This window comes from Aulonocara sp. 'chitande type north' Nkhata Bay, linkage group LG14 (assembly GCF_057382095.1).
Source record: "Aulonocara sp. 'chitande type north' Nkhata Bay isolate Kocher_YH1m ecotype deep benthic linkage group LG14, A_spYH_male_GT1.1, whole genome shotgun sequence".
In the NCBI taxonomy this organism is placed as follows: Eukaryota; Metazoa; Chordata; class Actinopteri; order Cichliformes; family Cichlidae; genus Aulonocara; species Aulonocara sp. 'chitande type north' Nkhata Bay.
The window spans coordinates 2,437,391-2,450,570 of NC_141357.1; the positions used below are offsets into that span (position 1 = coordinate 2,437,391).

General features: G+C 41.1%; 1 protein-coding gene across 7 annotated transcripts in view; it reads right to left on the minus strand.

Annotated features, from left to right (window-relative positions):
- The window catches only part of usp32 (ubiquitin specific peptidase 32), a 67,430-nt gene that overhangs the window by 37,242 nt on the left and 17,008 nt on the right, over window positions 1–13,180 (minus strand). For all 7 annotated transcript variants that reach the window (XM_086260580.1, XM_086260581.1, XM_086260584.1 and 4 more), the window contains exons 2-4: window positions 10,396–10,523; window positions 3,286–3,391; window positions 817–935 (exon numbers count right to left, since the gene is read on the minus strand). In XM_086260580.1, the coding sequence (XP_086116706.1) occupies window positions 817–935; window positions 3,286–3,391; window positions 10,396–10,523 (353 nt within the window). The remainder of the gene's footprint in view (window positions 1–816; window positions 936–3,285; window positions 3,392–10,395; window positions 10,524–13,180) is intronic.

The window sequence follows — 13,180 nt, forward strand, 5'->3', positions numbered from 1 at the left end:
GTCTTGGACATGGATTTGGTTAGTGGTGATTTCAGAAGTGAACATGTAATTGCAGAAGGATAATAATGGACATAAACATCATCAGGGGAAAATGCAACGCCTGAGTATTAGACTTTATTGTGTTGTGTCTCTAGAGATGTTTGCATGCTATATATAAATGCCACACTGTATATAAATGCCACTTGTTTTGCACATATTCAACTCTGTATATTTTATATATTTTATTATTATTATTATTTTATTTTTTTACTATTTAATTTGTAAAAATGTGTATACACACACACACACACACACACACACACACACACACACACACGTAGGAAAATATTTAGTATACACATCCAGAAATGCATACACTATTATATATTGTACATATATTTATTAGTTTCAGGTTGGCCATTCTTGTATTTTGCTCGTTTGTGTTGTTGTGTTTGCACATCTCTGTTGCTTGTGGGGCTCGCACACAAGAATTTCACTCGCATGTGCTGTGCCAGTGTGCCTGCACATGTGATGTGACAATAAAAGTGATTTGATTTGATTTGATTTGTGGGAGTGGGGAGGTTTGCATGCTTTCAGGTGGTATTTTAATAACCAGCACAATGACTCGCTGATAAGCCAAACTTTGTATTATCACAGCGAGGAGGCTCCCTGTGCGCTCCTAGTAACAATGGCTCTTTTATAAGCATGTGACTGAAACCTCTGCAACGATCAAGCGCTCTGCGATAGAAGCTGAGGAGTCATTAGTCTGCAGCTCACTTGCATGAGTGAATGAGTTAACAGATTAATGCTGTGCAGTCTTTTGCAGCGTTTGCTCACCTCGCCGAAGGACTCCTTCAGGGATGCCGGGACTTCTCCATCCAGGACCTGCAGAACTGCTTCTATATCTTCCCTGGCAGCATATCCCCCCAGATCACTGGCAAACAGGCTGAAGAGGTCTGTGCACACAAACACACGAAGAAGAAAGCTCAGCTTTATCACAGGAACGCAGGCGTCCAGCACACAGCAGCAATGAGCTGATAAAAGTCTCAATGTCAATAATGTCCTGATGGATTTGAATGCCTGCGACATGTGAGATACGACTACCAGAATGAGCCTGAGGAAGAGGAGACGAACCAAAAGCATGAAAAACAAAAAGAAACGAAACATTTCAATCACTGTGGTCTCAAAACAGTCGCTCCTTCAGCTTGTAGCCTATCCTACAAAGAAATCAACCAGATGTCTCACACAGTTCTGAGAGTTTCCGGCCCATGTGTGCTTGGACAGTTAAGGTGAGCGAGCTTTTCTGAAGCTGTATATGTAGAAATACCTTCTAAAAATGATGTTTTGCAGTAAAACAGAACCACTCACCAGCTGTCATCAGTCCACTGACAAGTTCAACATTTCAATGTTTTGTTCCCAGATTAAATTCAAGTGTTTCGCTGCAGTTCCGACTTCGCTGACTCGCTTTTTCATAGTTTTCAGTCACGTGAGCGACTCGCCACCCTGTCGGGCAAAACATCGCTCCATCATGACGGTCAGCAGTGGACGGTCAGTAGTACTGCAAGACTAAAGTTTTGTTTTTATCTCGAGCCAAGACTACGTTCATCTCTTCATGGAGGGGAGACAAAGATATGAAGAGAAACCGTGATTTTTGGGGACTTGTGACCTGCTGGATGGGTAAATAACACCACCGTGTGGGAGGCGAAGAACAAGAAACTTCACCGTTAAAGCAAAGATAACTGCTACAGCTAGCTTCAAGTACCACGTGTAAATCTAACATTTGGTTGACTTGGACATTTACAGTGTCGGGCCAGGAAGTATGAGGAGCATTCATTTGTCACGTGTCAGAGTATTTGTCCGGTGTCGGCTAAACCATTCCTACAGTTTCACTGGTTGCCGTGGAGAATGATTTGGCCTGTAAGGCGGGGTAGGTGTAGGTGTGTTCACAGGTTGGTGCCATATGCCACGCCCTTCTGGAAGCTGGTGCTGTGCCAAGTTAAATCTGAAGACGTTTAGAGGACAGCTGGAGGACCGCAGTACTGTTTTGTCTTCCAGGTGGATGTGTCCCAGTAGTGATGTGACAACTATGAACACTGCATCTTTTCTCTTTGATCACAGTGTATGTATATATGCATGTACCCCATCTCCTCCTTAACGAGTGCGTCGACGAATGTCATCACACATACAGTAACTATTAACATTTAAAAGATTTTTAAGAAAAACTTTTATTATAAAGCCCCAAATCTGTTTCGTTTATGTTAATTTCATCATTCGTTTGTTTTGTCACGTTCAACATATGTTGCCTATAAATAACTCGACGGATGCCAACATCCGTATCCGGGATGGATTTTGTTCCAAGTAACACTTAGCATGGAACAAAGAATGGAGACAGATATTATAAAGGACTAAACCGCAGGTTAAAATGAGTGATTGCTAGTTTCTTAAAGTTTACAGATATAAAATTGATAGTGGGGAAAAAATATCTGTGGAACGAGTCGTCTCATTATTTGTTTTATTAGCTTCTAAAATACAACAAAGAACAGTTTGATGACCTCAACAGAAATCTACATAATTGTTCATCTTTCAGTATGAAAGCAAACATCCAAGACAGCACTGGACGAGGCTTAGGATAAATGTCCGAGTCAAAGCCCAGAGGGAAATTTCACCAAGTAATCGTGGAACAAATCCAGGAGTCTGTCGGGCCTTTACACGGCTGAGATACTGAGAAGTGTTCACAAGGGTCAGCTGCTAATTAGTTCTTCACATTTTTAAACAGTACCTTCAAAACACGAGGCCTGTTAATACCTGTGCCAGAGCTCAGCCTCAGAAACAGCATTTAGTTCAGCTAAAGCTAGCTCGAACCAGCCTGATGCTGATTATTTGGTGGTGGAGATATTACCGAGTGCAACTCGCTATGAAAAGAGGTAGAGTGAAAGCACTTAAAGGTAAATATATGACAGGAAATACAGCCTCCGGATGTTTAACCATGACACCCCGTCTACATGCAAAGGGGGTTCGTTTTAGCAATTTAGAAATACTTTAACAAATGACTTTTCATAGTAGGTAATGATGTAATAAATTACTTTAATGACAGTAAGTATGTTTATCCAACTGTGGCAGTAGCCATGGCAACCCCTGATCACTCCTTGACTATAACTAAACTGCATTAGCTTAAAGCTTACATTATATCTCATAAAAAACAAATTTTAAAACTACTTTTATTCTGTTTTTTGTTTTGTTTTTTTTAAAGCGAGACAAGAGAGAGGGAAATGAAATCAACATCTCATGGCCTAAACAGATACTTACACTTTGCCTTCTCCTCATCACGTCCTCTGGTCAGAAGCACCAAACCCACGATCAGATTGTTAAAGTGCAGCCCTTTGGCAGAGCCTCCAAACGAGGTGTAGATCACCTAAAACACACACATAATCGTAACGTTAAACACGAGCTGCTCCACCGCCTGTAACACGATCGAGACATCAGCCCATCCAAACACCACAGTGACAAAAGCTGCCAATGTGTGAGCAAAGAAGAGTTTTGACCAACGTCATCAGGTTTCACCGACAACTGAGAAAAAAAACAAAACCATTTGAAGTTTGTCGTTCAAAAATATAACAAATGTAACATTTAACATAACAGCTTGGATGCAGTAATGTTGGTGACTCTGGAATACTGCAAGACCTACAGTACGATGTCAGTAAAAGCAAAGCTGACAGGAGGAAAGTACTTCCTGTGCTGGACTTACAATTCATTTTCAGTTCAGTTTCTCAGAAGTAGCCCTGGACTAGTTTCTGTGGAACTGTGAGAGAAAATCACCCAAAACAAAAATAGAGAAATGTGCTCCTCATCTTTAAAACTATATCAGCTCGTGTTACGGAGGCGCTGCTGTCATTAAGCTAAAGGACACGCTGATGGCCTGCATAACATGACTCTGCAGTCAGAAGCTGATGAAGCATGTCCATGCCAGCAGGTCACACAGAGTACAGAAGCTTTATTTGTGGCTTTTAAAAACACGGAAGTCACACTGTGTCATACGATGCAAATTCCTAAATCCAACACTTTCACCGTCATCTGCCGCCCCTTCATCACACACTGCTGCTTAGAGTCCCCGAGAGCAGCCATTTGGCTTTCTACCTGGTAGGCTTTTAGCTAAGCTTTAGCTTCAGCCAAGTGGAAGCTACATTGGCTAGTCATTCATATGTAAATTAGGTTGTTACCTGAGAATTCTGGAGGGCAGTGGGGGTGTGTGAATGATTGCTGATTTCTAACTGCCAACTGCCTCTTTGTTTGTCGGGGGGGGGGCTGCTAAAAGCGGTGAACTTCCTTTTGTGTTCGTCTTGATGCATTCTCAATCATCCAGGAAAATAAATCTCCAAAAGTCACCAACTTGGAGTGTTTCAGTTTGCCGTCTTAGGGAGAAATCAACACACATGGGTGTATGTCCTTTGTTGCTGAGATTTATTGATAAAAACAGTACAAAAAACCAACCATTTGTACACATATTTACAAATAATAATAAAAAGTGAGTGAGTACATTCCAACATTTTCAGCAATCACTCACAATCCTGGCACTGCCATGGTATCTGTATTCTGCATTTACCACATGTGTATCTGTAGCAGTGAACACATCGCACAGTGGCATGATTGTTCTTGCATTTGTGTTTGACCTGACACATGGCTCTTTTTCCAGGGATAGGTGTGGAGGGTTGTGTCCGAAGCAACTGTTCTTTTCTTGCCTTCTTCCCAGCTACATGAGAGTGAGCCAACTCTCCTGCAAGCTCCACCAGGAAGTCCACCCGTCTTTCCTGCGTCCCGGTGCATGCTTGATACAGCACATGTGCATTCAGTGCTGCCATGTCAATCATAATTATCAAAGACCAGTGGTCTGATTGATACCACAATGGACCACTGATCAATGGTCCACTGGACCACTGATCAGACCACTGGTCAGCAAACCTGGGAAACCCACAGATAATAGTCGACGCGTCGTTTGAAGCTTTGTAAGATCACAAAAGACGCAGGAATAAGTAGCAGGATTTAAGAGTGTAATAACGCACTGAAACAGAAGATGGCAGCACTGCATGTACGAGGATGCCAGCTGCCGTTAAACCCCGACGAAGAAGAAGCTGTGTCCCAGAATTCATAGCGCGGCCCAGCTCAGTTTCCAACAATGGCGGCAGCTAGTTAGTTTTAACATTACTCTTATTATTCTTTCTGGGTCACAAAATAAACGTTTAACATATTTTCAGGCGAGAATGTAGCTGTGTAAACCTCAAATATCTGCTCAGTTTATCAGGACACCGCATATTTTCAAAAGCGCTCCGACGTTTTCGGAGACGTCTGTTACCCACTAGCTCGATAGCGAGCCGGGGGCTAGGCTCACTAGAGCCGTGAGAACACCGGACTCCCCGCAAATCATTTTCAAACCCACCGCCGTCTTTCGCTACTCAGGTTAAACATGATATATGAGTCACTTAGATAACTTAAAATGTTATTGTTTGGCTTTAGTATTTTATTTGTTCCTGAAGTTATAGTTTTTACACAGCTGAATAAACGTCAAGCAGACAGCTGATTATCAGAAGTGTGAGATGCTCGAGAATTTACTCCGGTGTCCTGTTATATCTTAGATAGCAAGGAGTTTATTAAACTTCACCGAAACAATCTGCAAATTTCATTAAAATTTAATAAACTATCTTTTTGTCTTTATTTTTAGTTAGCACAGACCTTAAACACTTAACCATCTTCTTCATTTAAACCTGCATTTATTTATTTATATTAAAAAGTGATAGAAACTAAAAATACTGATGCATTCACTGATCCATGTATAAACTGTAAGTCAGGTTTGTATTCACTGCCATCCCGACTGCCAAAAACCTGCAAATAGTATTTATTGAATACACACACGCACAAAAAAAAATCTCAGTGGCTTTATGAAGAGAAACGTGATCAATTTCAGTAAACGCACATTTGTGGGAAAACAAAATTAAAGGGGAAGTCCGCCGATCTACATGCAAAAGGTCAACCGTCACAGAAAGCACATTTCACCTGTGAGAGACAGCGTGTCTTTAGTGTTTCTCAGGAACATTGGTCAAGTCATAATTCTGACGATGTGACGAGTCCACGAACAACGACAAACTGGACAAAATGTGTTTAAGTTGGACAAAGAGTAGAGCTGATGAAGACACACAGGTCGGAGTGTTTTTGGAGCTTAACTCAAACTATGAAACGGAGAATTCGTGTCCACGAAGCTCAGAGCCAAGTTGAGTCGTCAGGTTGCAGAGGAAACCTCTACAAGAGCAGATTAGTTCTTTATTCTTTTTAAAGCTGTAAATATTTTGTTACTGTTACTCTTTAAATATCACTACACGCATATAGTTTCATACATGAAACTGACTGTGGAGTCCCCAGAGACTGTGGGGAAGTCCTCGACGCAGCCAACTAAAGCACGCTTCTTAACTCGTCTGTCTCTCCTCCCACTCCCACTCCCACCTCCCAAACAGTGATCGGCTCAAACCTTGTTGTTATATTACATGTGGAAGGTGTAATGGTATTTGTGTTCATCCTGAAGCATTTGGTAGTTCACCATGAGACCTTCTTGCTACAGCACACTGTGAGCAACAATAACTCCTTGTACTTATACATTAACTATCAGGATTTATCAGCATGTGTGTGCCTGAGGAACAAAATACCAGTTAATAACTGTTCATCCTACTGAGATAACACTGAGTGAAAACAAACAAAAAACAAAACATCAAGCCAACATGCGATTTATCCAGTACATAAAATCTCTGGATACTTGGCCACGAATGATCGTCAGCACCGTCATTATTAGGGCTGGGTTTTGATTATCGATTAAAATCGTGATATCGATTCATTAAAATCCTGAATCGATTTTTTAATATAAATTTATTTTGCCCGAAACGCCACAATCTCAGGTGAAACCTCACAAAATTTCAACAACCGCCAAACAGCTAAATAGTAAATGAGAGCAGGAGCACGGATTCTGCACAAAGACGTAAACACACAGCGCCGACGGATCAGAATCAGTGAGATGTGACTTTCTCACCGACAGCGCGGACACGATCAGGGCTGAAAGCCGACAGCTCGCTGACTCTGATCTGTCGGCGGGTCCGCGCTTTGTGTTTATGCCGTTTTTGCGCTGATTCTGAAGCTGTTAGTTTGATCTCTCTCCAAACAATATTGACCGAACCAGCAGCCAAAGAAGATCCAAACTACGCTTCACATAAACATCGTCATGGATTCACTCAGACTTTTACTGTTTTGCTTCCACCAGGATAAAATCTCACTTCATGCACAGCTCTCTCTCTCTCTCTGTACTTCAACAACAGTTTCCCGTCTAAAAATCTGTTTTCTGCATTATTCACTTGCTTGTTACGCACAAGTCTACCGTTGTTTACAGCGCTGTCGGCCGATGTTTTTTTTTTTTTCTTTTACTTACTTCTGAAAAGAAAACCTAATTTCTGCTGTTCAACAGGCTTCTGAACAAATGTAAACTTTTTAAAAGTATACAAAATACAAAACGCCGTGTCTCTAATAAAACTGCTGTAACGTCAGAGGTGATGTTCATATGCTGGTTAATGATTTTCGTTCATTTTTGATCTACTGCAGAATATTTTTATAAAATCCCAGAACAGGAAAATCTCCTTCATGTGTTTCTGTTTTATCTTCAGCTGCTTTGACACAAAGGCCTCTGCTGTGATGCTCACACCTTTGATAAAGTCTGGAAAGTGTCAGCTTCCTTTTTATAGATACAAAAATATGTAAATGTACTGATCAGAATTATAATATTTCTGACTGTCTGAGGCAAAATTTCCCAGATTTAAATTGAATCGAATCGAATCGAATCAAATCGAATTGAATCGAATCGAATCAAATTGAATCGAATCGAATCAAATTGAATCGAATCGAATCAAATTGAATCGAATCGAATCAAATTGAATCGAATCGAATCGGGATCTTGTGAATCGGAATCGAATCGATTCTAGAAATCAGTGACGATACTCAGCCCTAGTCATTATACACTTATGATAAAACACCAGATAAACCTCTGAGCACTGAACAGTGCGTGTTCCTTGACTGACTGATTGGGTCGGGCTTTCTTTGAACTACCAGACTGTGCAGTAGCCACGGCTATATTTGAAGACACCAGCAGCAACCTTACATCTGGACTGCTGTCACCGCAGTAACTGCTGCCATGGTGACAAAGGAGAAGAAGGAGGGAGATGACACGTGCTGTAGTGAAGACATGCAAGCCGTGTGTTTAATAAGCAGCAGATGGAGTGGGGGGTGCGCGATGACTAACACTGGCCTTACTAATGCACTGAGGAGACAAGGTAGGTGTTGTTATTGTATGCTCAAGAAACTGGCAGAGCAGCGAGCCTTAACTGAATCACGCACGTTTTTGTTTGCCATTGTAGTGTTTTCCACAAATGTACAGCGTATGCATAGCAGATATGCACAATCCAGCCACAACACGTGGTTACATTTTTATGAAGCAACTGAAGCTACAGAAGAAAGCAGTGGGACACGACAGAGGAAAGCCCACGTTTGGACTGAGATAACCATTTGCTGTCACCTCGCAACTAAGACTGCAGAGGACAGCAGGGGACATGTGCTCTTGAACAGTTAGAGCAGCATGATTTATGATATAATGTGAGGAAAATGCATTCCTATTACACAAGCAAACTGATTTTAAACGATTGTGAACTTTAAATGGTTGTGCCCACACAACGTGCATGACACGGCACAAAAAACACAGGAGAAGAAAAAGTGACAGGCAGGTGTGAATTATGTCAGAGCACCTTTATCAGTAGTTCATGTTAGGATCCATCGTAAAGTCGAAATGCATACAGAGCAAGGACAACAAACTTCAATCAAAACCTCGTTTTTCTTTTTTCTTCATTACATAAACAATCATGTGCAGAGCGGTGAGGGTAGGTGTGTTTGAGCAAAGCAGACAAGACTAAAGAAACCCTGTCGTCAGAACATTAGGATGCTCCCATGTGTCTGACTGGACTCTAACTCCCTTAAATGCCCCAAACAATGAAGCAGGATCTGTAATTTGGGCCATATTTGCACACACGCTATTCAAAACCTAACATTGGTAAAAGAAAGAAATACAAAAAAGAAATCTTCATTCAACTTTCAAGTAATCCAAATCAAACTAAACTCTGGAAATTCTATTATTTCTGTTTAATACAGACACATTTAAAATGATTCAGGCCGCCCTCTACCTGTCATTTCCCTGGAGCAGTTTTATAATTCAGGTTATTCTGAATGAACAGCCTGACATCTACCAATTTAAACTTTGTCATACAAAAAGCCCATAAACCAAAATAATTAAAAGGAATGAACAAAGGAATTAGTAGCTCATTTCAAGAGCAAGACCAGGTTGCTGTCAACACAAAGCGATCAGTAGCCCAATAAAAACCAAACCAAACCCGAATTAAATAATTAAATATCCATCCATCTGTATAATTGAGCCGTTTGTACATATTAGCGCTATTTCTTACATTTGTAAACTCTCTGACATGTTGCATTATTTAAACAGTTTAGTCTGTTACTGTCTTGTTGGTTACTGTCAACTGTAACCCACAGAATTTAGTCAGGGATTAATAAAGCATTCTGATTCTGTCCTCTCTATATCTATATGTATAGAGAGAAAGATAAACTGCCCATTCTTCGATGACTATTACACTTTGAGTCTTTACATTTCATTTCAGTCTATATTCCTCCAGAGTATTTTTAAATCTGTCAACTTCACCAGAAGAAGAAGAAGAAGAAGAGCAGGTTTCAAATGTGTAACATGAGAATGACAAGTCGTAAAAAGTGACAGGAGGAAGCTCTGTCAGATGGGGATGTGTGAGGGAAACTGTAGTCAGACTATATTATATGTATATCATCATACTGTTGCATATACACCAGCTGTATATATCAAGTCTAGGTCTGTGTTGATTACTTTAATGATTCAGTTACTTCAAAGAAAAACAGACTCTCCTCTGTATCTGCACGAAGAGTCTCCTTTAAGCAGCTATAAATAAACTGGAAACAACGTTGCTATTCTATATTTATTCCCCTGCAGAACTTTGGCTGTTCTTTAGCCTCGAACATCAGACTGATGCTTTTCAACAGGAAACACAGAGCTATAAAATGGTAATGATACCTTTTTATTGGATCAATAAGTCTTTCAGTGGAATGCAAGGCTGAGCCTAATGTGAGGTGAAATGGCCCCTCACTACAACTAAAATCTCTAGCTTGTACTTACAATAAAATCCTTCATACAAAGCTCGTTGGTCACACTGCTAAGGCATAACCGAACTGATTTTGTTGGCTTCCTGGAAACTGCCGCCACCGTTACCCACTCAGAATACGTGGTGTGACATCATTGTGGCTTACCTCTGCGACTTTAGGGGGAACTCCATCTCCCAGCACTTCCCTGTAGAAACACTGCTGGGTCATGTAATAGGAGAGGCCACTGGTTCTTTTGAAGGCATCTTTCAGCCGCTTCAGTTCCACATCAGTGACTACAGAGAGACAAACAGAGATGGGATTACATCAACAGAGACGGAGAGCTGATCTGCAGTTGTTTGCGAAGTCATGCTACAAGTCTGCAAGAGAAAAACAGAATCTATGAAAGATAAACAGTAAAGAAACAAGCAATGGCTACAACAGTTTAAAAACTGTATTAGGACCGAGGTCTGGATGGTCCTGAAATACGTCTTTAATGTTTTTAAATGTCATTGTTTGAAGCTCTGAGGACTAGACGCCAGATTTCTTTCACCTTCACTTCACTAGGACTGCAGCACAACTGTTGGCAGCAACACAGAAAGAATGACTTCCATCCAATTACAGTAAACAGAGGAAGCGCTTTTAATGCAACGGTTAAAATGATCTTCTAACAGAAGCGCCTGAAAAAGAAGTTTAACGGTGTCATGTCGTTAATCCATAGATTAACTCTGGAACAGTTGGTAAAAATGACAAAGCTGCTTACACATGTAGTAGTAACTGTGGCGCTGTAGCGAACAATGTCACCGACTATACACAGCGGTGACAGCAAACTGCTGACTAACGGCTGAAAAGGATCCTGTTTACAGCTTCCATGACCACATTGTAGCTAAATGATCAACAAGATACCAGTAGGTGCCGCTCATCTGATAGGCAAGGGGTCAGCGTGCAGTAAAACGGAATCATTAACTGTTGACTTATCAGCTTTCAGCAGCCAATCACAGTTCAACAGGGATAAGCTGCAGTAAATTAGCAAATACAAATGTAGGTACATTAGTTAGAAATTGAGGGCACTTTAAAGACTCCATATGAAAAGCTGGTAGTGCTGGGGTTGGAGCCACAGCAGCATGACAGAACTGCTCGACTGGTTTTGACAAATGTCTGATTAGATTGGATGACTGGTCCACCTGCTTCAGGATTGGATGTTGCTCGTCAGAGGGTAGCCTATCAAATGATCCAAGCGCAACTTTGATGTTTTCTGAATCAATGATAAACTAAAACAGTGTGTTTCCTGTTGTAGTCTTAAGAGACTACAAATAACGGACGTCCTTAAATTTGACCTTGTCTGCATTAAAGTGTGGCTTTAAAGAAAGAAACTTTAGTCATTTCAGTATGCTCATTTTCTACACTGCTTATGTAATTGCAAATATACAACTGTTGTTTGTCACAGTCAGTGTTGGGGAGTAACGGAATACATGTACCGCCGTTACGTATTTAGAATACAAAATATGAGTAACTGTATTCCGTTACAGTTACCGTTTAAAAAGGTGGTATTCAGAATACAGTTACTTTGTTGAAATAAATGGATTACACGGCGGTACTTTCCTGTTTCATGTTGTCGCGGGTCAGGACTGTTTGGGTTTTGTTTGACAGCTACATTCTGTTGTTCCAGGCGGCAGCGTTACGGTTGCCATGGTTACAGGGCGACGCTCTCTCTCTCTCTCTCTCTCTCTGCGACTGTGTGTTTCCTGGGTGAGAGAGCGCATTTCGTTGTTGTTGTTGTGCTAAGCTAACAGGCAGAATGCTACAAGCATAGCTCTAAAGAATGTAGCATCATGGGCAGTGTAGTCCGTGCTGCAGGGAGAATGGACTGCCACACACGTTATGGGTCTGTGAGCGCGAGGAGGGAGGAAAAGGGGAGTGGAAAGGTACGAGTTGTCATCGAGCAAAAACGGGAGCTGGAAGCATGTAAATATAATAATAACCACTGCAGCCAAGAAGAGAGCCTGACGAGCCCAGTTGTAAGTAAGCTGTTAAGACTCGACTGTACACCGTGTTCGTGTTTTCCTCCGAAACAATAAGTTCTGTTAGAGCAGCCTTTCAACGCCTCTCTCTGTGTCTCGCAATAAAAGTTGACCCACACAACAAAGTAAAGCTATTTTTCGGCTACGAGCCGACACGGACCCCGCCGTATTAGTCAGAGGTCCCTTTACTACAGTTCGGAGTCGCGGACCTTCAGTAACAGTAATAAATCACACAGCAATAGTACATTCACGTTGTTGTAAAAAGCATGATAATATATTAAGTAATCCAAAGTATTCAGAATACGTTACTGTCATTGAGTAACGTAACGGAATATATTACAGAATACATTTTGGGGCATGTATTCTGTATTCTGTAATGGAATACATTTTAAAAGTAACCTTCCCAACACTGGTCACAGTACAACATATAGTGAACATGCAGTGAAATGCTTGTGTCCTGAACTGTGGACAGGCTGCAGACGTAGCCACGCCACTCCAGGGCTTGTTTCTAGCATGGGGGTCATAGCCAGGACCCTTACTGGATACCGGGTGGAAATCAAACTTGCAACCCCCGCTCCAGAGGTGTGTAGTCTTACCACTACAGTATGCAGCTTCCATTACAGCCATTGCTGCAATTACACCACTTGTGGCTACTTGTATTTATATGCCTCCACCAATCAGAGAGGTTGCAGGTTAGTGTTATGACTAGAGATGGCACGATACCACTTTTTTTATGTCCGATACCATAAATTTGGATATCTGCCGATACCGATATGAATCCGATATAGTGTGTTTTTAATATATTGCTGCATTTTGTATAAGTTCATACTCAAGTTTAAATAAACAACAACACTGAAGCTATTCTGTTATACCTGTATTTAAAAAAAAATACACTACACACAAAATATTTCATAGTTCAGCAAAACTGATCA